This window comes from Truncatella angustata, assembly GCF_020726525.1.
Source record: "Truncatella angustata strain MPI-SDFR-AT-0073 chromosome Unknown BKA67scaffold_3, whole genome shotgun sequence".
NCBI lineage: Eukaryota > Fungi > Ascomycota > Sordariomycetes > Amphisphaeriales > Sporocadaceae > Truncatella > Truncatella angustata.
In genome coordinates, this window is record NW_025763383.1 from 1,665,655 (window position 1) to 1,689,988 (window position 24,334).

The 24,334-nt window shown below is 49.0% G+C and overlaps 10 protein-coding genes across 10 annotated transcripts; 6 read left to right on the forward strand and 4 right to left on the reverse strand.

The window, feature by feature from the left end:
• Positions 1-701: 701 nt before the first annotated feature.
• BKA67DRAFT_591792 (putative sulfate transporter) lies at positions 702-2,089 on the forward strand (the record flags this gene model as incomplete). Its single annotated transcript, XM_046104762.1, has 2 exons — positions 702-938; positions 1,010-2,089. The coding sequence occupies 2 exons, from the start codon at positions 702-704 to the stop codon at positions 2,087-2,089; spliced, it is 1,317 nt and encodes a 438-aa protein (XP_045959688.1).
• A 1,240-nt stretch (positions 2,090-3,329) lies between these two features.
• BKA67DRAFT_657367 (ribosomal protein L14-domain-containing protein) lies at positions 3,330-3,891 on the reverse strand (the record flags this gene model as incomplete). The annotated part of the gene is made up of 3 exons (XM_046107101.1): positions 3,330-3,641; positions 3,706-3,725; positions 3,786-3,891. The coding sequence occupies 3 exons, from the start codon at positions 3,889-3,891 to the stop codon at positions 3,330-3,332; spliced, it is 438 nt and encodes a 145-aa protein (XP_045959689.1).
• Positions 3,892-5,344: 1,453 nt separating this feature from the next.
• On the reverse strand, positions 5,345-7,088 carry BKA67DRAFT_515227 (amino acid permease-domain-containing protein; the record flags this gene model as incomplete). The annotated part of the gene is made up of 3 exons (XM_046097711.1): positions 5,345-5,480; positions 5,530-5,927; positions 5,982-7,088. 3 exons carry the CDS (start codon positions 7,086-7,088, stop codon positions 5,345-5,347), a joined length of 1,641 nt encoding a protein of 546 aa, XP_045959690.1.
• Positions 7,089-7,894: 806 nt separating this feature from the next.
• On the forward strand, positions 7,895-9,131 carry BKA67DRAFT_657369 (uncharacterized protein; the record flags this gene model as incomplete). Its single annotated transcript, XM_046107102.1, has 3 exons — positions 7,895-8,845; positions 8,896-9,085; positions 9,115-9,131. The coding sequence occupies 3 exons, from the start codon at positions 7,895-7,897 to the stop codon at positions 9,129-9,131; spliced, it is 1,158 nt and encodes a 385-aa protein (XP_045959691.1).
• Positions 9,132-9,261: 130 nt separating this feature from the next.
• On the reverse strand, positions 9,262-11,571 carry BKA67DRAFT_236583 (luciferase-like domain-containing protein). The gene is made up of 5 exons (XM_046095662.1): positions 10,890-11,571; positions 10,690-10,836; positions 10,361-10,554; positions 9,889-10,307; positions 9,262-9,731 (listed from the first exon to the last, which is right to left on the reverse strand). Exons 1-5 carry the CDS (start codon positions 11,100-11,102, stop codon positions 9,271-9,273), a joined length of 1,434 nt encoding a protein of 477 aa, XP_045959692.1. The 5' UTR covers positions 11,103-11,571; the 3' UTR covers positions 9,262-9,270.
• Positions 11,572-11,863: 292 nt separating this feature from the next.
• BKA67DRAFT_621580 (Sodium:solute symporter family-domain-containing protein) lies at positions 11,864-14,567 on the forward strand (the record flags this gene model as incomplete). The annotated part of the gene is made up of 5 exons (XM_046105486.1): positions 11,864-12,165; positions 12,216-12,415; positions 12,475-12,746; positions 12,796-13,793; positions 13,841-14,567. 5 exons carry the CDS (start codon positions 11,864-11,866, stop codon positions 14,076-14,078), a joined length of 2,010 nt encoding a protein of 669 aa, XP_045959693.1. The 3' UTR covers positions 14,079-14,567.
• BKA67DRAFT_560657 (alcohol dehydrogenase) lies at positions 14,568-16,284 on the forward strand. Its single transcript, XM_046102473.1, has 3 exons — positions 14,568-15,467; positions 15,544-15,898; positions 15,965-16,284. Exons 1-3 carry the CDS (start codon positions 14,954-14,956, stop codon positions 16,137-16,139), a joined length of 1,044 nt encoding a protein of 347 aa, XP_045959694.1. The 5' UTR covers positions 14,568-14,953; the 3' UTR covers positions 16,140-16,284.
• Positions 16,285-17,601: 1,317 nt separating this feature from the next.
• Positions 17,602-19,347, forward strand: BKA67DRAFT_534357 (condensation domain-containing protein; the record flags this gene model as incomplete). The annotated part of the gene is made up of 1 exon (XM_046099854.1): positions 17,602-19,347. One exon carries the CDS (start codon positions 17,602-17,604, stop codon positions 19,345-19,347), a length of 1,746 nt encoding a protein of 581 aa, XP_045959695.1.
• Positions 19,348-19,416: 69 nt separating this feature from the next.
• BKA67DRAFT_236572 (uncharacterized protein) lies at positions 19,417-19,987 on the reverse strand. The gene has a single exon (XM_046095661.1). The coding sequence runs from the start codon at positions 19,876-19,878 to the stop codon at positions 19,486-19,488; it is 393 nt and encodes a 130-aa protein (XP_045959696.1). The 5' UTR covers positions 19,879-19,987; the 3' UTR covers positions 19,417-19,485.
• Positions 19,988-20,508: 521 nt separating this feature from the next.
• On the forward strand, positions 20,509-23,952 carry BKA67DRAFT_560660 (uncharacterized protein). The gene is made up of 8 exons (XM_046102474.1): positions 20,509-21,016; positions 21,092-21,214; positions 21,307-21,776; positions 21,833-22,374; positions 22,455-22,728; positions 22,787-22,962; positions 23,044-23,227; positions 23,294-23,952. Exons 1-8 carry the CDS (start codon positions 20,919-20,921, stop codon positions 23,851-23,853), a joined length of 2,427 nt encoding a protein of 808 aa, XP_045959697.1. The 5' UTR covers positions 20,509-20,918; the 3' UTR covers positions 23,854-23,952.
• The last annotated feature ends 382 nt before the right edge of the window (positions 23,953-24,334 follow it).

The window sequence follows — 24,334 nt, forward strand, 5'->3', positions numbered from 1 at the left end:
ATTCAGCCCTATATTTTACTGCTTATTGTTGCAGCGAATGCGATGGGTATGCGGCTAGCCGCGTGATCGCACGTGGGTTCTAAATCTTGCATATCCGGAAATCAATCGCAGCTTCCCACGTCATTAAGTCCAGTTATACAAAATATGCTTGTAAGCATACCTATAATAAATTCCAATTCTCAGCTGCTTGCATTTCCTTTGACATCCTGTGCCGATAATTATCGAGTAAAACATAATTGGTCATCGGAATCGTGTAAAATCAGGACTAGGTGTAGGCGGTACAAAGAATGCTTACTCATTCCACCTGCCAAGCGCCTTCGAAGTAAACAGTGGTTGGAGTGTGGCAAGGCGAACATGCTCATTAAACTCGGTCGGGGTGTCTCAGCGCACTTTAAATCGAGAGTGAAAGGCTAGCAGATGCCCGAGGTATTCTTGCCAGAACTGGCTTCCCTCAACGTATAGTACCCCAGGAACCTCTTTATCGTTTTTACTTTACCTATTCAGCGTGTGTAACCGGTCGGATCGTGAGCTGCCAATCTTGGTGGGGCCTCGGAGTTGGTGGTCCACGCGGCTCTCATGACCTTCAGGGCTGGATCTTTGATTTCACATGTGCGACCGCCACCGAACGCACACCTTTTGATGTTTGAAATCGAATTCGCGGCTTCGATGCCTTGAGATTGACCCGACCCAAGCGACGAGAGATGGCTTTTTTCGCCAATATACGGCGCTTCCACCGCAACAATGTCACGACGCTGCGCCGATCTCCGCTTTCTGAGATCTCGGGCGCCCTCGGCGATCTCGGCACTCTGCTCCCTCTCATGATCACACTGGCAGTGAACGGGTCCATCTCACTCTCGACGACTTTGGTGTTCTCGGGGGTCTATAATCTCGTTACTGGGATAGTTTTTGGAATACCCCTGCCGGTGCAGCCTATGAAGGTGAAGAGCTTCTTGGCTTTAACCGATGGAGATCAAGGAACACCCCGCTAACGGAAACTAAATTGATATAGGCTATCGCTGCAGCTGCAATAGCGTCACATACCTCGTTGCGGGAAACTGTGGCCGCGGGCAGCGTGACATCTGTCATCGTCTTGCTCCTCAGCGCCACGGGGCTCTTGCACTGGGTGACCCGCGTCATTCCTGTGCCGGTAATAAAAGGTATTCAGTTCGGAGCCGGCCTCTCTCTCGTTATCTCGGCGGGTACTTCGCTCCTGAAGCCGCTGCCCTGGTTTCTGCCATGGCCTCTCGATAACAGAGTTTGGACCCTACTCGCATTCTTGGTCCTGATTGCGACCCAGAAGCTGCAGCGCTTTCCTTATGCTCTGATCATCTTTATCGTGGGCTTGATTCTGGCTTTCGTGATTTTGGCAACAGACCACCTGGGATACGGTCATCATTATCAGCTGCCATGGTTCCGCCTCTGGCACCCATCCACGCTGATTCCAGACTGGAGTGCGGACGCGATCGGCATGGGCATTGCTCAACTGCCTCTCACGACCCTGAACTCCGTTATCGCCGCCAGCGCACTAGCATCTGACCTTCTGCCCGACCTGCCGGCACCGACCGTGACGGAGCTCGGGACCAGCGTCGCGCTCATGAACCTCCTAGGCTGCTGGTTTGGCGCCATGCCCGTGTGCCACGGGGCCGGCGGCCTGGCAGCGCAGTACCGCTTCGGCGCGCGCAGCGGGGCCAGCATCATTCTGCTCGGCGTGTTCAAGATCGTCCTCGGCCTCGTGCTCGGCGAGTCGCTACTGGGTCTGCTGATCGCCTTCCCGAACTCGCTGCTGGGGATCATGGTCGTCGCCGCGGGCCTGGAGCTGGCCAAGGTTGGGCAGAGCCTCAACCACGGCGCGACCGATCTCTGGGAGAGTAGTGTCGAGCCCAGCAGCCGAGTGCACCGCAGGGTCTCGGATGAAGAGCGCCTCGAGAGGTGGACCGTCATGTTGGTGACGACCGCGGGCATCCTCGCATTCAAGAACGATGCTGTCGGGTTCTTGGCGGGCATGGCTTGTCATTGGGCGTACAGACTTGCGGAGTGGAGTGAGAAGAGGAGAGAGACTGGTGAGCGGGCGCCATTGTTGAATATCTAAGCGTGAGGTTTGGGACGACTGTTTGTTTCAGTGCGGCGTGATGTTCATGTGTTGGCGTAATCAGTCATGCAATGGGCACATCCATGCCCAAATCCTACGAGGCCTCGACTTTAAAAATAAAAATAAACGCATGTACGGAAACTGCGCATAATGAATGTCTCGACTTTCTGAACAATCCTGTTTCAGACAGCTACAATTCACTCGTTAGGCACAACCTGACTTATCGGCCTGTTCATTTAAGATATCCGGATTCTTCCATGTGTAGACAATCCTTTCTTGCGCATGTGTGAAGCCAATTGTAATTCGTTCCTATGCTCTTTGATCGCTATATCGCTCAACCAAAGTCAATACGTTTCGTAGGCATCATGGCTCTTAACTGTCATGGTATCACTCTCCGAACCTCCCCGCAGCTTTGGAAGATGCTAGTCTGCCATCAATTTCAGATCGGAACAAGATGAATTTGTTTGGTCAATTAACAAAAGGAGCAGGTTTCTCGTGTTCACGGCAGTTACGACGATGTACTGATTCTAAGAACACAGCTCCTCAGAACAACTGTACCCACAATAACCAGATCGAATAATTCACGCGATCATTTTGAGCACATTGTTACGGTTTCGGATATCGAGGCATGCACAATAGTTCTGGTACAGCCAGTGGGTAACCCAGTCTGGCGCAGCTCTTAAACCTAGAATTCGCGTATGGGAACTTTGGAGACATCCGTTTTCCCAGGCAGTCGTACTCTTTTTGCCAGTTTCGAGTCCGTGGCGCATCGAGTTCCTGCATGAACGTAGGAAGGCCAAATCGGCGGAGTTCGATTACGGGCTTGCGGCCGAGGATCATACCACCTAGGTCAGTCAAGCCGGACCGAGAATCTGACACCACAGTTCGTCTTCACGGGCTGTACGGGGAGGGTGCGTGAGCCCCCGTTGTACATCACTGGTTCCGTTCCAAATGTAAATATCACACAGACCAAGATAACCAAGTATTGTTGGTGAAGTAGGTGTACCACTTCGCAATGCTCTTTATTGACAGCTCCCAATTGTTTAGAAAGCAGCAGCCACCATCCATTCGCATATACTTCTCGTGTGTCGCTCAAAGATTGCCTCTTCTGTCGGACACAGCCAAGTCTGCGTTTAACGTTGTGTCATAGCCTCGTCGGTCAGAGTCGAAGCCCCTGGGTTGCTCAAGTCGAAATACATTGCCAAATGACATCCATGCTCTGATTTTGATTTCCACCTTTTTAAGCGGAAGCCCTAACCTGAACAAGAGCCTTGCGCTGCTCGAAGCGGCGCTGCTTCTTCAGGCGCAACACTGTGAAGCGCTCGAAGTCGGTGAGAGCCTTTCTTCTGCCGTTGATGACCTGTCTCTTGGCCCACGATGTGCTCTTCCACTTGGCGTCGACCTCTTGCTTCTCCCAGACCTTTCGTACGGCGCCAGTTCGGGCGGCGCGGGGAACGGGAACGACGATATCTGTCAACAGGCAAGCGGTGGCGGGGACGACCTGTCGGGGAACTGAAAGCTCTTCGGAGCCAGCGGGGCCGTCGACGAGGAACTAGATCATTTGGGTTAATTGCCGGCCTCGAAATCTGTGGCTATTGTCGTCGGCTGGAACATACTCTCTTGTGGTCAACGATGTCTATCTGAAGTTAGCTGTCGTGTACCCTGGGACCATAACGGCACAGGTATGTATGCTCACCAACGATGACAGCCACCTTTCCTGCCTGGACGTGATCGCCTTGCAGGAGGACGAGGCGTCCAACCCTGACGTCGCGCCACTTGGGTCCCTCAACAATCGCGCTCATGTTGTCTAAGTCGAATTAGTGGGAAATCGATGCGTAGACGGATAGAATTGTGCTGCCGTACCGTATTGTTGTTATGCCGGGGAATTGTCGTCTCGTTCGTTGTCGTCGCAAATATCCTTACCAAACCCGGTTGCCTTTCTCAAAAAAGATGGTGTGGAAGAATTTCGCCAGAGTTGCCCTAGAAAATGAGCACGGTGGGGCAGCTGCCAGCTAGCTCTCTTGTGTGTGGATGCACGCTGTCGCCAGCTGACATCAGATGGCGGGAGAGCCGCTGTACACTACGATGAACTACACGTTGAGACTTTGTAAGCGTGCTCAATCAGTTTATTTATCTTAAAGGACGAGATAATTTACATCTAGTCTAGTACTGAGCAAATATCTCCCGAAGGTGATGGAATGCATTCCATCTGCAGTTCTTTCTCTTGAGATTGAATTCCTGTTGCTCGAAAGCAAAGAGGTTAACCCTCATGCGCAGAGGGTTTTGTTTTTCTGGTGATTCTTGGCTATTACTCAGATGATTGCCATGCTGTCCATTACATTTGATTGGTCATGCAGTAGTTTGAAATCGACTTCTGGATACCACTCAAATTGATCGGGAAGACTAAGCCTTGGCACCCGTAGATCGCTTTGCGGTATACTGTAAGGGACGAGGGGTTGCAGTACGTCAATTATACTCTAAATGCCCCCAATGCACCTATTTAAAGTGGACCGCATGGATCCAGGCCGAGCTGGAATCATCAACGCTTTGCGACGAATGAAACAAATCCGTTGGTTGCACTAACTCTTACACGATGTCAGAAGCGCTTGGCTTCCTGGCTTCATCCCGTACGATGAAAACACACGCAAGAAGATGCACTATTATAATATTAATATGTCCTCTATGATTATGCACTCGCTTTCGCATCAATTCCACCAAGTTCGGCGCTACCTTGAATAGTTCGCCAAGTTCGGCGTGACAGCTTCTCTCGGTATAGCTCATGTGCGGATGGCTTTATCACAAGTACACAACCCAGGCAGCCTCCAAGAGTATGTTAGCCATCCCACTGAAGCCCGCTGCTGGCACGGCGAACACAGTCGCTAAACCTCCAGGAGCATGTCGTATTTCACATCACTACGTCGCAGCACCATCGCCTTCGGCTTCCATACCTACAATCATCTGAAATCTATGGAGGTTTACGCGCTATGTTTTGTTAGGACTGAGACACTGAAATGGTCTACTGTGATTTTTTTGGGTTGCTCTATGCAACGGGACACTACTTTTTCGAGAAACATCCATGGAGGCTCTCTACACAAAATAAACGATATGGAACTTCTAAAACCACGATACCACTTAAGGAAAGCAGGATCTCGGGTGAGTTTGCAGTCTGTATAATAACTTATTACCATACACCTCGGGTAACTTACTGCAAGCGACGACTGAGCTCTACGCTGCTTCGGAATCGCACAGCTGCAATTACTTTGGCACTCGGCCAAGAAATGTGATGGTGGTTCCGTCATCGAGCACATCCCGCTGTTCCTCTAAACGGTAGCCCCCTAAGCGAGGCATCACAACTGTCCAAATCAGCCAGTAGACTGCGCCAAATGCAAGTCTGGACAATTGTTAGCGATATATGGAGTTAATGGATCTTCGAAACTTACACGCTGACACCGACAACCGCGTAAGTTGCATACCAAATACCACCCTCCTTAGGCTCGTCGGGAGGGAAGAAAGGGGCGGCAAGGAGCACGACGCTTAACAACATCCTGAACACTACAGCTGCGATCCATGCTCTGAAAGGCCGCTTTAGTTCCGGCCTCTTATATCTCAGCCACAAGATGCCGAACGAAGTTAGTAGTGCAAATATTTGGCCTGGATATCCCTCCACCTCAAGGATGAAAGAGTACACTTCCTCGGATGGAGGTAGGACTATCACAAGCACTGTCGGAATATAATGCACGATAAGTCCGCCCATTGGTGCGCCAAAGGGTTTCGTCGATGACAACCAATTAGAGAACGGCAGGAAACCTTGGCGTGCAATCTCCTGATTAAGTCTGGCCTGGTCTCTTGTTAGGTCTACGAAAGTTTGTGCCGCTGGCTAAGAATATCTTACCATAGCAAATGTTACTACCATGACATTGCCAGCACCGGAGAGCGCGACTGTGAGCGGCAGAAATTTTCGGCCGACACTCGCGCCAAATACTCGTTCAAAAAACAATGCTGCCACGAGCTGTCCACTTTCTTTGATTTGCTCCACGGGAACAACAGCGAGGTAAGCGAGGTTGGCAAGTATGTACAAGAAACATGCCGTCAACAAGGCTGTGATAGACACTGACTTCAGGGTGCGGACAGGATCTTTGACTTCGTTCAAGACGTAATTGAGGTTTTGAAGTCCAGTATAAGAGTAGAACACCTTGAAGAGTGACGTTGCGAGCGTACCGAAATTCCAATCAGTATCTGCCCATAGGTCATCCCATATCCCCGAGTCTCGAGTTTCTCCCACTTCAGGGTGCCGCTGTCCGAAGGCAACGACGTAGAGTGCAGCAAGGACCATGAAGAACACAAGTCCGACTTTAAACCATCCTAGGAAGTTTTGAATGCGTATGCCAGCCTTGTACCAGACGCCATGGATGATGGTGATGACGGTCATCAGGGCCACCGCTAGAAGCTTTTTGGAAAAGTCATCTGGTTCCATTCCGAGGGCGAAATGCACATATTGGCTGAAGATGATGCAATTACTTGCCGTGAAGCCGAGCAGCACCGCATGAGTCGCAATTACTGTGGAGGCCAGGAATCTTGGCCGCGGATACGTGAACTCAAGATAAACCTTGTCGCCGCCGGACCTTGGCAGCATGCAACCATATTCAAGCGAAACTGCAAGACCGCATGCTGTTACGATGGCTCCCAAGACCCATAGTGTTAGTGACATTCCAACGCTGCCGACTGATTTTAGAACCACGCCCGGCACGGCAAAGATACCGCTGCCTATGACTCTGGATATGGCTATGATATAAGCGCTTGACCATCCGATGTTTCGGCCAAGCACAGAATCTTCAGGTATAACATCATCTTCTAACCTGCCATGGTCTGGCTGATAGGCTGCCCTCCCGGGTGGGTTCCGCTGCGTCAACGTTGTGTTACCATCTGCAGTCCTGGATGAGGATCCAGTGCCGGAGGCTCCGGCCAGCAAGGACTGGCGTTCCGGATCTACATCAGACATTACGAACCTAGGCGCAGACTTGCTCGAAATTTTGTCGTTAGATGTACTAAAGTGTGCCGGTTGCTGGCGTTAATTTGGCAACATAAGCCAGTGAATGATAAGCAGGTAGCGCCGCCGTTTTCACATTTCAATATGAAATTTAATATTGTAGCTGTAATATATACTGGCTGGAACAAACACTTTTGGCATAACGCGTCGCGTCGATTACAAATTGCGTTAGCATTTCACCCGCTGTCATAAGGTTTCTGTGCCACGAGTGCTCGCACGCCATTTTAGCTACCCTGGCGACAGCGCAGCTGATTCTATCCATTCCATCGCCTACTGTTGGCAGACGATTATATGGAAACTTGCCATAAGAGCGTCTTCTAAATCAACTCATTTATTGTACAATTAGTTTGATAACCTGGCTCTTGTGCTCTTTTCTGGACTTGCCATAAATGGTTCTGTTTCTAGCCAAAAGTTCATATCCAGAGCCGAAGGGTGGTAGTCGGCCACTGTACAATGTAACATAACTCAGCAATTAAGCTGACAGCATGAAATTAATGCGATGAAACGGGTTACACAGAATGATGACCACGCCAGATATCTCACAACGGACTGGCACAGCGGCTTGACCATGGTGATGAACATGGTAACGCTATCGCACTACAATTCCGACGAATCCTTCAATAAAGGAGAACCCCTGCCGTCGATCCCACGTGATACATCCCACCGACCATCCTACATAGTAAGCCGCGATCATTTTTGTCAATAAACGCGTCGCCATAAGATGCTCAAGTCGGACGTTGACCTTATGAACCGAGGATATGGACGAACTGAATGCTCTTACACAAGAGGAAGCCAGCAGAAACGGAGTTTTCTGGGCTTTATATTCAGACAGTACTTTGGACACTCTGTCTGCCTCGCGCGGTGCAAATGGCTTGCTCATTATAGAGCAAGCCTCTCTTCACGAAAACAGTTTGCTACCTTTTACGGGTCGCGCCTCAATCCCCGGACAAGATGGGGTGCATTCAAATCTACGGTTGGTGTCTGTTGCCTGCGCATCCACGAGCAATGGCACAGGTCTCAAAATCTCTCAGCCAAACTTCTTTGGTCTCTTGGATGCAATGTCGGTAAATCGGCATGCGCTTTATCTTATTCAAAACGAGTATGACGGGTTCCATATTATACCAAACGGGCCCACGATGACGTTCTTCATTGGCACGTGGCTGTACGCATTGGCATGGTCCTTTGATCCTAGCGATCTCTCAACAAGAGCCATATTTATAGACCGGTCTCGTGACTGCTACGCTCCGTTTGTTGAGCTCTTGAAACGTTTTCTGCAGTATACATCTAGTCCTGCTCTCCTTGCATTTGTCACTGCCGTTCACGTTACAAGATTCGACGACACAACTACTTCGCATGAGCTAGCCCATATACATTTCGTCGCCAGAGAAATTGGATACGACTCTAGGCGGCACGTCAAATCAGGCATGAAGCATGATATCAATAAGCTCACCAACTACCATCAGTTGATTGGGGGAACTCTTGAGAACATCGCCAATAAGCTTCGACATCTTGGCCTCGTTGACTCCTTGTTTACCTTTGTCATGGAAGATCCCACTTTCAGCACGCCTATCTCAGGTACAATGATGGAAGGCATGCTCGTGAACACCGAGTATCTCAGACGAGCCGTACCAGTTCTGCGGAGTCAGCGTGATGCATACGGCGAGTATGTCAGGTACCAAAAGGAGCAAGCTGAACGATTGTCGGAAGTTGTAAGTCATTCCCACATGCCTATGATACAGTAACTTACCCCGCCTCGAAGCTCTTTGGTCTCTTGACCCATGAGGATTCTCTCATCAACATCAATATCGCAAACCTCAGCACAGAACTCGCTAGAGCCTCCAAGGAGGATAGCTCGACTATGAAAGCTATTGCCATTCTTACCATGGCGTTCCTTCCTGCGACGTTCTTTGCTACTCTGTTCGCCCTGCCGACGCTTGAGTCGGAGACCGGTGATGTCATCATACACTCAGGCTTTAAGTGGTTCTGGATATTTAGTATACCGGCTACATTGCTCATGTTCACTGTGTGGGGGGTTGTAGCTAACTGGAATTTCATTGAACTATTCTCACGCTGGAAATACCATAAAATGGCCTTGTTGCCAGCTGGTGAAGGGTAGAACCAAACATTCCGTATTTCAACTCTCCTCTGCTCTCCAATGATACTGTGCAGCCGGATGATCAGCGGGCGGCCGACTTAGTCCCTGTTTGCCGTAAAGGTTTTCACGATATGTGCCACCATCAACGGCATAGTCATCCCAGAACAGCCCGCGTTGTCTCAACACCGGTAGCAAGTGCTCAATCACATCCTCAAACGACGCGGGCATGAGCGCATAGGCCAGGTTGAAGCCGTCAACATCCGCTTCAGTAACCCACCTCTCCATCTCATCAGCGACATGCTCGGGAGTTCCGACAACTGTCGCTCCCAATCCGCCGATCTTTATGTGGTTGGCGACAGTATGCTTCGTCCATTTCGGGACACCGGGGCTAGATTTGGACCAACCTTCCACTGCAGAGCGGATTGCATTTGATTCCACATGGCGGAGTTCCTCGTCATCGCCATACTGCGCCAGGTCAATGCCAGTCCATCCACCAAAAACTACAGCATTTAGTCAGTAACTACTTCTCATAACAGGTCCAGGATCCGATGGGGTATTGTAAAAAATGATCACAAAGAGCTTAATGCCTTTGATGCGCGGTATATGGACCACAGATATGCTGGAAAGGAGAGGATATTATCCCGAAAATTTGCTTACGGGCTAGAGCACCATCTTCAGATCCGTACTGGATCAAGTCATCGTATTTGGCTTGAGCCTCCTCCTGGGTTTTTCCGATAATGGGGCAGAACATTGCCAGAAACTTGATCGTGCTTGGATCGCGATGAAATTCATCCTTTGCAAGCTGCCGAATCTCTGCAACATTCTTTGCGACAACCGCAGGCTGATGTCCAGCTATGAAAATGGCTTCAGCGTTTCTTGCTGCGAAAGTCTTTCCAGCTTTCGAGGTGCCAGCTTGCATGATCACGGGCGTGCGCTGTGGCGATGGCTGGCAGATGTGTGGCCCCGGCACTGTATAATACGGACCGACGTGGTTGATCTTGCGCACCAACGTTGGGTCGGTGTAGACGACGCTCTTGCGGTCAAGCTTCACCGCGTCATCTCTCCACGAAGATTGCCTGACTCCTGAGTCAATGCACAAGGAGTTGTAGAACTGTCAGGTGCGACATACCATAGTTTGTACGTTACTTCAACGTATTCTTCGGCAATCTCATATCGCTTATCATGTGCCGGCTGTTCAGTGTGGCCCAGGTTTCTGGCTGCAGAGTCCAAATATCCCGTCACTATGTTCCACCCCAGCCTGCCACCTGTTAGATGGTCCACGGTGCTTAGTCTCCTAGCAAGGTGGTATGGCTGCTCGTATGTCTGGTTGCAGAAAGAAGGGTTAGCCTGGCGCCTAGCATGTTCCCCAATGTTTCAATGACAAGGCACAATCGTACATATGTAGTCCCAAAACACATCGAGTCATCGGTGAACATTCAGTACGATTTGAACACTTACAGTAGCTACAGTCACGCCGAACCCAATGTTCTTCGTGGCTGCTGCCATGGCAGGAACCACAGATAGAGGCTCATTCACAGGCCATTGAGCACCAGATATCACTGCTGGGTCTGGATTTTGGGGACCCTTGTAGACATCATATGCCCCCTGGACCAGTTCGTCAGACTGAACCACCACCACCGGCGGCTGAAGCAACTTACAAGTACATCGGCAATGAATATGCCATGGAACTTGCCTCTCTCAAGAAGTTTGGCCAGCTCTACCCAGTGATGAATGCTATTGAAGTTCCATGAACGGTCATCGGGGTGCCGCCATAGACCCGGCGATTGATGGCCACTGCAGGACTCAACGAAAGCGTTGAGAATGAGCTTCTTTGATCGAGTCCCGCTGGTGTTCTCTGTACTCGAAGCCATTTTAAGTGGAAATCCGGTTGAAGTTGTCAAGAAAATTAGAGAGTTCTAATTATGAATTTCACTCGTCTGCAGAACAATGAGACCGAGGCTTCATATGGCGTTTGACCTGATGCGGGGATGAAATACTCCGGAACGCATTGCCAAAACAGCTTGTCGCTTAGATTTTCAAGCTGCGGACTCAACAACCGCAGATTGGCCGCATAAGCGTAAAACGTCATATTAGAGTTACGGCACTCGATCCGGGTGGGATAATCAGTCCTATGGCCGTGAATTATATCGTTGGCAACCCGCCCATGAGTGTTTGTGACCCACTTTTCGAGCACGTTGCAATTGCTTGAGATCGCGTGCTTGGGGGTCAGACTAGTATTGCAGATCCCAGAGATTTGGATGGCTACGTTTTGCAGTGTGCTTTCTTCTCTGTAGCCACCGGCTTGGAAGATATCTGTATGCGCAATGAGAACCGAGTGTCCCAACTACAGTTGGTTGACTGCTAGCCTCCAAGATAAGATCGCGCGTGGACGATGCATGAAATGAGTCTAGACTTGGCGATCACCGATCATAGTCTTTCTTGCATCATAAGAGCTAAGAATATTTTTGCCGGTAGTTGGGGATGCTTACCAGCATTACGATAGCGGGGATCTGAACAGTTATGGTTTGGTTGCTTGACACTCGATGATATATCTTTGGGTGAATTGGACGCCGTTACATGTTGAGGCTCAGAACTAACTCTCCATTTCGCCGTGTGACTACCAAATTCAAATATGTATTCGCTTGAGAAACGCGCAATTGAGCCACCTCTACCTCAAGGGGTGGGCTATGCGGTCGTTGTGGGCATTGGGTTTCTCATTGCGTTCGTCATGGTGCTTGTGACGCAGATCTTGAAAAGAACTATAGGCGAGGACAACAAGACCACTGAGATGTTCATGACAGCAAACCGGAGTGTCGGAACTGGATTGACTGCATCAGCAGTCATATCCTCCTGGCTTTGGAGTACTGCAATGCTGGGGAGTACTCTTGTGGGATACAATTTTGGAGTAGCCGGGCCATTCTGGTTTGCTGCTGGGTAGGTGATCCTAGACGTATACTGAGACCATCATTGACGGAAGTCTCTAGCTGTTCACCCATGATAGTCTTCTTCGCTGTCCTCGGAATTGCCTGTAAACACCGCATACCGGAAGCGCATACGCTCCTCGAGATTGTTCGAATACGATATGGTAAAGTCGGACATATCGTGTGGATTGTGTTGTGCCTAATCAACAACATCATCGCTGTCGCAAACATGCTCCTTGGAGCTAGCGCCGCTATCACAGCACGTACGTGATTAATATTCTGTATAAAAATATCCTTTGAGGCAAAGCTAACGTCGCTATAGTGACTGGAATGCACGTTATAGCCGCGACTTTCTTACTTCCCGTTGGCGTGATTCTGTACACCTTCGTAGGAGGCATCAAGGCGACATTCTTGACCGACTATTTTCACACGTTTGTGATTACTATTATTATCTGTTTCTTCACGATCAAAATCTTCCTCGTACCTGAAATTGGCTCTCCTGCCGGGTTGTATGACATGATCGTCGAAGCTGGGAAATCCTCTCCAGTGGCAGGCAATAAAGATGGCTCCTACCTGACAATGACTAGCAAAAATGTGAGCCAACAACACATCTTTACATTCATAGCATTCACTAACTGGACAGGCCATTCTGTTTGGTATCATCCATATCCTTGCCAACTTTGGCCTTGTCATCATGGATACTGGTTTCTTTGCCAAAGCGTTCAGTGCTGCCCCCCAAGCTGTTGTGCCAGGCTACATCGTTGGTGGTATTGCATATTTTGCGATCCCTTGGTGCCTTGGAACGTTGATGAGCTTTGCTGCTTTGAGTCTTGAAAACACGAATCGTTTCCCAACATTTCCCAATCGTTTAACGAGCACTGAAGTTTCGAATGGACTCGTTTTGCCATACGCCGCAGTGGCGATAGCTGGTAGTGGAGGTGCAGCAGCAGTTCTTCTTATCATCTTCATGGCTGTAACGTCCACCATTAGCGCCCAGGTGATTGCTGTATCTTCTATCATAACCTTCGACATATATCGTCAATATTTTAACAAAGTAGCCACTGATAGAGATGTCATACGCTGGAGTCACATAGGAGTTATCATTTTTGGACTCTTCTCTGCCGCGTTTTCGACAGCACTATATTACGGCAATGTCGATTTGGGATGGACTCTGTACATGCTCGGTGTACTCACATGCCCAGGTATTTTCCCAACCGTTTTCACGATCCTGTGGAAAAAGCAATCCAAAGCAGCAGCCGTGATTTCACCGCTGCTGGGGATGGCCACGGGTATAGCAGTGTGGCTCGGCTCAGCCCATGCGTTCTCTGGCGAGATTTCCGTGGCATCGACCGGGCAAACGTTGCCGTGCGTTTACGGAACGACTGCTTCTGCGCTGAGCCCGGGTTTATACTCGTTGATTATAACGCTAATCAAGCCAGCAAACTATAGATGGGAGGATTTCCGGAATGAGCGGCTGGCTTTTGATCAGCCAACCACTACCGCCAAAGACACAAGGTTTCCTCCTCATACCGAGTTGGTTACGCGCTCGACATATGCAGAGGACAAAGCCAAGCTCAAGCGCTGGGGTAGGATCGCAAGCATTTGGGCAGCGGCGACATTTCTCGGGCATTGGGTCTTGTGGTAAGTTCTTCCTTCATGTGACAGCCATGGCTTGCTGACCGCCCTAGGCCCCTGCCAATGTACGGTTCAGGCTACATTTTTGGCAAAGGGTTTTTCGAAGCATGGATTATTGTCGCTATCATTTGGGTATGGGGAACAATGCTTGTTGCCGGTTTCTTCCCTCTGATAGACGGATGGAAACAACTAAGGGCAGTGTATCGAGGACTAAGATATTCCGAAAAACTGCAGATTACCGACAGTGGGACGGAGACACCACAAAGCACACCACAGAGCGTAAAGGTATAAGAGTCAAAGAAGACACGCGTCTCCTATCTCTCGCTCTGGCATTTGTCATCGCTAGTGTCCAAGGTGCGGACTAGGTGCAGTTAAGACTATTGAACATGCAACAAATCTCTTCTAAGAATAGGGAAGGGAGAATGGAGAAATAAAATAAAGAGGAAATCTGCTGTCGGACGTAACAGATGTAATATAACGTATTTCGGCCATCTGTTGATGCTCTTTCCAAATGACGAACCGCTCTTTTGATAAACTATTAACAGTAGATAATAGTGCAAGCGTTGGCTTTAGGCTCAGACATCCGTATGTTGAGCCCGGGAGACCCCGGAAGCGTGAAATAACAAAGCTCGTGATCATCAGCAGCAATTCAACTATTTACATTTGAAAAGATGAGAGGCTCTAGCCCACCTGTTTTACACTCAATGAGTTCCACATTGACAACTCCATATTTTCCTATCGCATTTTCGTGCACATATCGTGTCAGCTCTTGAGAAAGCATGAAGACGTTCTAGCGGAGGAAAGCTCTTTTGTCAGCACCTGCCCCGCGCTATATTCTGCTATCAGTTGTTGCTTAGCAATACATACCCTACTAGTTTCGGTATCCTATACGTGTCTCACCCCCGCTGCTGCAACAGTCCTCCAAAAGCCGCTTCTAGGTGTCTCAAGCGTCGAAGCCGAGAGTCGCTTATGCGTTGAATAATTTTATTGTAACAATTGTACTGTCGAGGGGCGAGTCAGCACAAGCTCTTCCAACAAATCAATAGCTTCACTGTGTTCTTGAAATCTGTGTATCCGTATAGCTCACGAATCGAACATTGATATTTAGTTCTGCTCTACACGTTATTGATTCTGTGCGCAGTATTTTACTTGGAAGTTTACTAATAATGGCTGACAAAGAGATCCATCGTCGAGCCTTCCGCCGGACCGACGACTACACACCTGGTTCGCCCAAGGTCAAACTTGTTCATGAGCCTCTTCCTCTGCCCCTGAACCCGACAGCCGTACTTATCAAAGTACACGCTATCTCTTTGAACTATAGAGATGCTAACATTGCCAATGGTGGCAACCCATGGCCAGTGATACCTAACGGTATACCCGGCAACGATGCGGCGGGTGAAGTCGCCGCAGTGGGTGACAAAGTTACCTCCTTCAGGGTTGGAGACCGAGTCGCTCCAATCACCGATACAAAATACCTGACAGCTCGCTCCGTCGGACGTTCATGGCTTGCCGCCGATGAGGACGGCGTGTTAGCCGACTACATCGTGTTTGACGAGATGACTGTATGCAAGCTGCCGTCATATCTTCCCTGGGCAGCCGCGGCAACTATACCATGTGCAGGTGTCACAGCTTGGGCAGCTCTCAAGGGCATGATTATTGGACAAACAGTGTTGATACAAGGTAGATGCCCTCCGGTCTCCATTTCCCACGCAGCGCCATGGAAGAACTCGGCTAACAGGTACCACACTATGAATAGGGACAGGTGGTGTGAGCGTCTTCGCCCTCAAGCTCGCTCGTACAGCTGGACTGCGCGTTATCTTGTCCTCCTCAAGCGACAAAAAGCTCCGCCAAATGCAGAAAGGTTATCCTGACCTGCTCACTGTCAACTATGCCACTAACAGGGATTGGCACGAAGAAGTTCTGCAACATACTGATAGTGTAGGCGTTGATATTGTGATTGAGAATGGTGGCTCTTCATCCCTGATCCAGAGCCTAAGATGTACTCGACGCGGCGGTATCGTCAGCCAAGTCGGATACCTCGGCGGAAAGGGCAAGGGAGATGAACTTGCGGAGCTAGTACCGCTTCTGATCGACAGAAGAATACTGCTGAGGTAAGATTTATGGCCTTTTTCTTCAAACATGCACAAGATCTGGCAAATATTGATAAAAGCTGTAAGAGGTATCAATTGCGGCTCTAAAGTCGACATGGAAGATTTGTGTAACGCGCTCTCGGCCAATCGAACCCCTCTTGACGATATCATCGATAGAGTACAGCCATTCGAGGAGGCTGAGGCGGCTATACAATACATATGGGAGGGAAAACAAATTGGCAAAATTGTGCTCGATGTTTAATTATAATTCATGTCAGCATATGTACAGTCCATCGCGAGCGTGGGGGGTGAATACACTTTGGCAACCGGTAGGCTCAAATAGAATAATTGATAAAGACACGAAGAATTGGCGTGTCTAAATTCCGTGATCATACGGTTTTGTGGGAATCAATTGCCACACGGCAGTTGGTAAGTTCCCTCGAAACAATTCGTATCTTAGTTGCAGATCTTGGTTCATACACAAGTTTACCATACTGATTCATTTCATGATAGTCAAATGTTTCTATGGCAACGATATTGTCATTCGAACTAATTAGACGTAGACATTACGGCAAAGCCTGGGTATAGCCTATCCAACGTCTAAATCGATGTTTCGCTAGTGCTCAGGGCAACAACGGATACCCTTGGCAGCGGTCGATACAGGAGCCTGATGTAATCTGGGGAAATGGCATTGTCCACATCTCTGTTCTTGGCTATTAATTCACGTCAGTGTATTTACGATATATTCCTGGGTAGGACTTAGCTCGAGCTACTCAGATCTCATATTTCGGCTGGATCGTTACGGAAACCTCCGACATAAAATCATACATAACAGTAGCATAAACAAGCATCGGAGCCCACTCGACAAGAAGCGGGTTAACGTTGGCGAGTTTCCAAGTCAGTTAGTCACGGCGTTCTGCATCAAAAACCGTAAGGGTATCAACGCGTTTTACCAACGTACTCACAAACCCCGACCGTATATATCCATACCGCCAACCAAACGTACATCACAATTCTCTTGAACCCGCAAAATTATAATCTGCAGTGCCTGTTACGTTTTGTTTCGTACCAACTTTTCTCCCCACCCCCCACCTACAGCAGTTGCGCTATAGTTCCCCCGATGCAAATCGGCTCCGCTCGGCAATCAGCGGGGGATTTACCTGCGAGATGATCAGCCCGCCCAAGTTCGATGTCTTGCACCTTAGTCTAACCCTCGAGACACTTTCTATATAGACTAAATTCACTCAGTACGTGCCGTCTCTTGCATTGTCAAGGTTCAGCTTATACAGCATGAAAATTTTGTAAAGCTCCATGAGATTTCTCAGACTTGAAACGGTGATCTTGCGAGTAAGGAATAGAAGACACGAGTTAGGTAGGAGGTAATGCATGATTCAGTTGCATCAATTTATGGAAACCAGCCCACCAAGTCCACTTTACAGCCCACCAATACGTCATGGCAGTACGCTATTTAGGCCTCATTTTGGGCTCGTGGCATGCCGCTCATCAGGACAACGCAGGCGTCTCGTCAATTCTCCAGATAACCCCGAGGTCTTGAAAGTCGCCAACTCAATTCAACCACGACAAAATCTCCATCACCAGCACAAGCGAGGGGTTAACAGACACATTTCAGACACCAAGAGAAGCATTTGAATGCCTTCGAAGTGGGCAACATCCTGGTTACCATTTGTCGAATCGGCGCCTAACATATTGCCCGGAGCATCAAAATGGCTCAGCAAAGCAGTGACGTGAAGCCCCCAGAGGGCGCCTCGAATGGTGAGCGGCAGCACAGAGAGAGTTTCCTCGTGCGGTTGCCGTCAAGGTCTCTAATCAAGTCAAATGTCGGTGCAACGACTTCGCACCCATTTACACCAATACAGGGCGGCGGTGAAGCAAACCCACTTGACAGTCAACCCACCACGCCTCAGTATGAAGTCGTGAATGCAAACGAGTCAAGTGCGAGACCAGGTGGCCTGGAGCGTCAGCCAACTACATCCGTCGAGAATCTCGTGAGCGTCTCTGACCGACAGCAAGCTGTTGCCAAGTTGGGGATTCATGATACCTCGGTCGAAGCGGTAATGCCGGTATTGCCGGGCCAGGAGTTCCACTTGGCAAGTTGGCTCACAAGTGGCCGGACGCTGGCCGAGCCTACTTGGGCATTTCGCACCAAGGTTCCTGTCGACGAGCATCGGCTCCGCGGCGCCTGGGCGGTACTTCGACGTCGCCACCCTATAATGCGGTCTACGCTGGTGGCTGTACGACCAGACGAGGCCTTCACTGTGGTATTACGACAATCCAGTGGTGCAAGTAACTATGCCACTTTCTCCAAGGCCTCGTATCACGAGGGAACATTAGTGGAGCGCGTCAAACATGAGCTGAAGAAGCTTGCAAAACGACCGTCTTCTTTGAAGACACCGCCTACTAGATTGACGCTTGTGCAAGGTGATGTGCAAGAGGGAGACGCCATCTTGATCACAATACATCATGCAGCCTGTGACACACGCAGCATGGGGCTTATTGTGCAAGAGCTCTCGGACCTGTATCATGGGAAACCGGTAGTGTCTAAAGCGCCGTCTTTCAGGAACTTCGTCAAAGAGACATTGTTCACACATGACCGCGATGCGGAGGAGGAATTTTGGAAAGACACTCTGCGGGATTGCGAAGAGACTATAGTGCTGCCGGAAACGGATAACGACGGAAACTCTTTGAAGAAGAATGAAATTCTTGTCAAGGGCACCAAAACCAGCACCGATGCTCTCGAAAAGGCAGCCGAAGTAGCAGGTGTGACACCGCCTACCATCATCTACCTGGCTTTCAGTCACATTCTGGCCGAGAAAACGGGCTCCAGTCGTCCTGTCTTTGGGTGCTTCCATAGTGGTCGTGATTCGATTGATGGCGTCGATAGGATTGACGAATTGGTTGGACCTTGTTCCACAATGCTGCCGACCACCATTCCAGAAGACGTGGATGTTTCTCATGAGCTTAATAACAGCAAGTCTGAACTGATTCAATCTCTCAAGTCAGTTCATGAGCACCTCGATGCTCAAGTGCCCTATGAGCAGTCTCGTCTTCGTGATGTGCTACGCTGGGCTGAGGCGGGGGAGGCCGTGCCATTCAACACGTACTTGAACATTCTTTGGAATACCAAGTTGCAGGGTGCAGCTGAAGACGCATCCTCTGCCACTGACGACGAAGAAGCTTGGGAGCGCATGGACCTGGGTATGCGAACCGATTATAGCGCTGTATCTGCTATTCCAGGCCAGACGACTGTTGATGTACTTGACACAAGCACTGTTATGAGGAAACAAAATGTGTTTGTGGATGTTGGCAGTGACCGGGAAGAGAATGGTGGAGGGGTGCTGGAGATCCGACTCAGTGCCAACGAGGTGCTCATGACTGCCGCGGATCTGAAAGCTTTCGCCGAACAGATTGACAATGAGGTAGCCTCCCTAGTTGAGTGCTTGCTATCATAATGAAGATAGTTGCGCGGATTTGCGAATATAGCGACCATACCATTGAAACGGATGGGATACATTTCGAAGCGTAGGCACTGAGGATTCGCAACCGAATATTGGTACATGGAATATGACCCGGATGAGAGACTAGTGGGCTCAAATATAGACTGAAGCTTTGTGTTTAATAATAGATGGACATTTTTCCACCACTATAGGTTCCATCGTAAAATTTGTGGGCCTCGATAAGTTGGCTGTCTTCGTATCGACATCTGCGTACTTCCATAATTTCGAGGTCAACGGTCGGCTCTGCAGACCTTTGATAGCCTCTGCTGCACCAGTTTGACTAGATGCAGGAGCACATTCCATACAATCTTTCCAGACCTTCGAATACTCAGTACCACGAAGTGATTTCCCCACAGGTCTACCATAAACATCAGCAAATCGCGTGCAGCGACAGATCTGGTGGGCAGGATAGAGGGCTTCGCGGCTGAACTGCTCGTGCTGCCAGATCTGGTCGAAAAATTCGATGGGGCGATATGCCTTGGTCATTTACGCTGATTTCGCGGACGACACATGCTAGGTTCTTGTAGCTCACGATGAAGCGTTGCATCCCATGTCCTGCAACAAGGTGGGTAGACACCGAGAGGTAGGCCATATTGGCTTCTTCGCCGGCCCTAGAATGGGTGCTACATCGGCTCTTTCGGATCATTTGCTAGTTAACCAGAATTTAGTGTGCCCGGCAATGAACATGTTATACTCTCATATATCTAGGACGTGTGTAAGCAAGCTCGTGCCACACATGATGAATTGATCTTCCGTAGGGGATGTAAATCGCTAGGCCACACTTCGCAAATGCCAAACTCAATTGCAGTTATGTATAAGGCACTGTATTGCCTACAGAGCCAGAAAGTAGCTAGATGTACAACTAGTGATAATACTTTGACCAATGGCCATTCGCAAAATAAAATGTCTTCGAAAGCCGATCCTTGTGTCCGATCCCGGCAGCAGGATAAAGTCCCATGGTTCAAGCTACTGTCTGCTGTATCATGTTCGAGTTGCCGGCCCTGCGCTAGACCGAGACGGGCTAGCAGCGATATCTTTGGCGTTTGCGCCATTGGAGCCCGACGTTCGCTTGATTGCTCCTAAGCGTCTCTCCCAGGCTATCAACATCTGCATACAGTTTTCTCATACGAGGAAAATGCACCAGTGAACCAGTTGGGATTGCAGTTTGACCCTCTTACATATCAGGCTTGTGGCTAGTCAAGTGCCTCCCCCGTGATGGCTGCTTTCTTATCCCCGCGTTCTGCTTGCATGTTGGCACTTGGCCTGAATCAAGCAAGCTGTTAATATTAGTTTGGGAGGGGGTTAGGCTCAATACTGATACAGCTGTTCGTTCATGCGTACAGTATGTAGATAAACATGATCCACGGATATTCAACCCCGCCTAAACGAGAAATGCTATGCGTTTTCTTATCATGCCAATATAAGCACTAATACCCACCAGCAGAAGTTGTCAATTGAGATGGGCTACAAGCACTCAATCATCATCATCATCATCTAGTTGAGGGAGAATTGCTCGACACTATTCCATGGAGAAGAGGACAACACAAGCGGAACAACAACAACAACAACAACAACAACAACAACAACAACAACAACAACGGAAGACTAGGCGTACTGCAAATGCGTGAGTACCCGTGTCTGCATTGGTTTTAAACGCAACATCGTGATGCTTGCGTTAATAAGTATCGTACGCATTTAGTTGTGCCGCATGCCGTTCAAGTAAGATCAAATGTTCTGGAGATTGTCCATGTCAGAATTGTCAGAGACGCTCTATCCGATGCCATTTCAGTGATGGGGGGACTAGGGTCACTGTATCAGAGAGGTATGCCTCACGTGTGTTTAATTATTATGTTCGGTTTGTCTTCCTGTTTCAGCAATCATAGTAATCTAACAACGTTACCACAAATCTTATAGGTATCTGCAAGATTTACAGAAGCAGGTAGAAGAACAGCAACAACGGCCTGCAACTGTCGGCTCCCAACACTCTAACTCGCCAGGCGCCTCTCACCCTTCGGCAGTCCAGAGTGTTTCACAGCTTTATAACGCATCGCCAACATCGCCGGCGTTGAACCGCGATAGGCAACCGCCCGCCAACTTTCCACAATTTGAGACTTCGTTCGGCAGCATCTTCAGTCAGAGTAGCATGAGAACATCTATTAGCCAGGCCAATAGTGCTAAGGTTAGGTCTAGCGCGGCCACTGGGCTCGTTTCCCCTGAGTCTAACATTGGCCTCCCTGCCCGACAGCAGAGTGTATCAGGCCTGGTAACATCGCCTATCCAGCCTTGTGATGGCACACAACATCAGCATGACATCTTATCATGCGCGTTCTCGGTACCTTCTATGGTCATCCAGGTTCCAAAGCCTTCTCATAAACGCGGGTGGAGTAGGTCACTTCTCTCACACTGACGTGTCTTCCTACACAGGCTAATCGCGATACAGTATGGCTAGCTCCTTGGTCAACCTGGTCGTTCACACTCCGGCTAATGGCTATGCTGCGGGAAAAGCTTCACCCAGACGACCCTTCAGTACCCGCCGACTTGGTAAGCCCCAATGTCTATAGCTGGAACTGGAAGACGTCGGCCAACAGCGATCTTCCTGATATTGGCGGTCTGCCCTCGGAAGCTCATGCGATTTACCTATTTAATGCTGTGAAATTTCATCTTGATCAGACGTATCGCCTTTTTGATGACGAGTTTGAGGATCAGATACACCAGTTCTATGCCAACCCTCTTCAAACTGCCGGAGAGAACCGCCTTTGGTTCGTCAAATTCCTCTTGATCCTGGCTTTTGGTACGGCGTTTCATGCGCCACCCTTGAATGGCAGTTCCGAACCTCCGGGTGCCAATCTTTTCAAGCGCGCAATGACCTTAATCCCCGACACGAGCTCTCTGTACAAGGACAGTATAATAGCTATCGAAGTGCTAGCCTTGGCTGCTATGTACCTCTACTCGGCGGACGAGAGAGAAGCAGCATATATTCAAGTGAGTTGAAGATGACAGTTACTAATCGTTGATTTTCATGAAAGTAGCCAAATATATGCTGATACTGTGTCTTCATGAAGCTTGGTCAAGCACTACGCATCGCCCAACTTGATGGTATGCACACGCAGTTGCCGGAGCTAGATGTTGGTGCTGAGACTGCCTCCTCTTGCCGCGATCTTTGGTGGACTTTATACATAATGGATAGGCATTTCTCTCAATCTGTCGGGTTACCCATGTCGGTACAAGATAGCGACATCACAACGCCAGTAAACCCTCCAAACCTCGGCTCTCAGATAGACAGCGCCCGCAGTTTACAGGTAAATTTGTCCCATTTACTGTCTGTAATTCTCAAAAGTAAGTGCACGCTCGTAGTATGTATCCAATGGCTTTAGCTAATCAAACTGCGGTGTAGCTCTGTATAGGCCTGAGGTTATACCATTAGGTACATTCCTCGACCAGACGAGGTCGATATTGCATACTCTGGCATATCACGCGAGTGATATTGAACGGATTGTTGGATTTAAATTTCAGATGTCTGTTGGAACAATGCACCGAAGAATACGTCATGTGATCCTGCTTTATCATCAGGTTTGTTCCCTCATCCCGTCTACCGGGTCTTGTTCATTGGTCGAGAGCGCGTCCCAATAGACTAATTGTTTCGTGTTTCAGTGTGTTGTAGTTGCCACCAGACCCTTACTTTTGTCTGTCTTGAAAGAAAGACTGATTACGCTAGGTCGTCCGGAGGATGACCACTGGGGGCACTTCCTTTCTCAGACAGGGTCAGTCATTTCTACTGGAATCAAATCCGCTGTTAAGATTCTGGAAGTATTCACGAGCGAGTATAGTCTCTTAGGTAGGTTGATGAGGAATGCAAAGTTCTTTCCGTGCCAGACGATTCTGTGCTGATTTACTTATCTAGAAGCATTTTTACCATTCGATATCGAGTTCACCTTCGCCGCCGCCCTCCATCTGACAATGGCCAGCACTTTGTTTCCACAAGTGATAAATTATGCCGAGTATCAGCAATCATCTCACCTGATTCTGGATGACTTGATGATGAGAGGCAATCGAATTGCATCTGCGAGACGTGCCGAATTAGCGCATCTGGAGCAGCTGTGCCAAGCGCTAACGGCTCAAATACAACGACAGGGGCACCAGACGCTTCATCTGCAAAGCCAAGACATGAATATTTTGACAACAATAGTAGCGGAACGAAGCACATCAGGGGGTGTAGCCTTGCACAGAGGCCGTGCTGAAGAGAATAACCTCGCGTCCATTGCCCCCAATGCTAGTGCTGACAGAAGCAGTTTTGGAATGGCGTTAGAATCGGGTTACCCACTGAGCGGTGAACAAAACGGCACATCCATTACTATGGATTTTCTGAGTGACATTGGCATTTCGTCCGAGGAGTTCAACAACATTGTGCAGCAGATCGGGGACCCTGAGACGCTTCCCGAAAGCATGCTTACCTTGGGATAACGCTTGTATTGATGTACTGTTACTAATGTCACGAGTTGTTTGATGTTCATAGAACCTTGATAACTAGTTTGACACATTTGAAGGGCATTATGTACAGATTCAATACTTTCTCTATAATCCACTATCCACAAGCACCTCGATTTGAACTGGTATTGAAGAAAAACCTGCCACCACGTCCCCTCTGGCTGACTTATCCCCCTAGCAAAGGATAAATCCTCCTTGATTGTAGCCTACAGCGCGTGTGTAATGGGTATTTACCACGAGTATATCGTGTTCTAGTCATATTGGCAAGTAGTAGATCATACACAACTTTGTCGTGCTGCTTAATGCCAACCAGAGCCAAACTCAAAACACTTGTAAATAATGCACGTCGGATACCAAGTCTCTGTAACCTTTTCCGAAGGGATCAGTTCAACGGCTCTTGTACTAGCTAACTACTCAGCGAGAACTAAACTAGATAATGCATGTGTTCTGACAAAAA

Bases quoted from the DNA above. Each gene is read 5' to 3' on its own strand.
- BKA67DRAFT_236583 (XM_046095662.1), bottom strand. From the start codon at position 11,102: ATGGCTTCGAGTACAGAGAACACCAGCGGGACTCGATCAAAGAAGCTC. The intron at 10,555-10,689 runs GTAAGTGTTCAA...TTCTGCAACCAG, and splicing joins TCGGCGTGACTGTAGCTACT to ACATACGAGCAGCCATACCA. The intron at 9,732-9,888 runs GTAAGCAAATTT...TAAATGCTGTAG, and splicing joins TGAAGATGGTGCTCTAGCCC to TTTTTGGTGGATGGACTGGC.
- BKA67DRAFT_560657 (XM_046102473.1), top strand. From the start codon at position 14,954: ATGGCTGACAAAGAGATCCATCGTCGAGCCTTCCGCCGGACCGACGAC. The intron at 15,468-15,543 runs GTAGATGCCCTC...CACTATGAATAG, and splicing joins ACAAACAGTGTTGATACAAG to GGACAGGTGGTGTGAGCGTC. The intron at 15,899-15,964 runs GTAAGATTTATG...AAAAGCTGTAAG, and splicing joins GACAGAAGAATACTGCTGAG to AGGTATCAATTGCGGCTCTA.
- BKA67DRAFT_236572 (XM_046095661.1), bottom strand. From the start codon at position 19,878: ATGACCAAGGCATATCGCCCCATCGAATTTTTCGACCAGATCTGGCAG.
- BKA67DRAFT_560660 (XM_046102474.1), top strand. From the start codon at position 20,919: ATGGAGAAGAGGACAACACAAGCGGAACAACAACAACAACAACAACAA. The intron at 21,017-21,091 runs GTGAGTACCCGT...GTACGCATTTAG, and splicing joins ACTAGGCGTACTGCAAATGC to TTGTGCCGCATGCCGTTCAA. The intron at 22,963-23,043 runs GTTTGTTCCCTC...TTCGTGTTTCAG, and splicing joins TGATCCTGCTTTATCATCAG to TGTGTTGTAGTTGCCACCAG.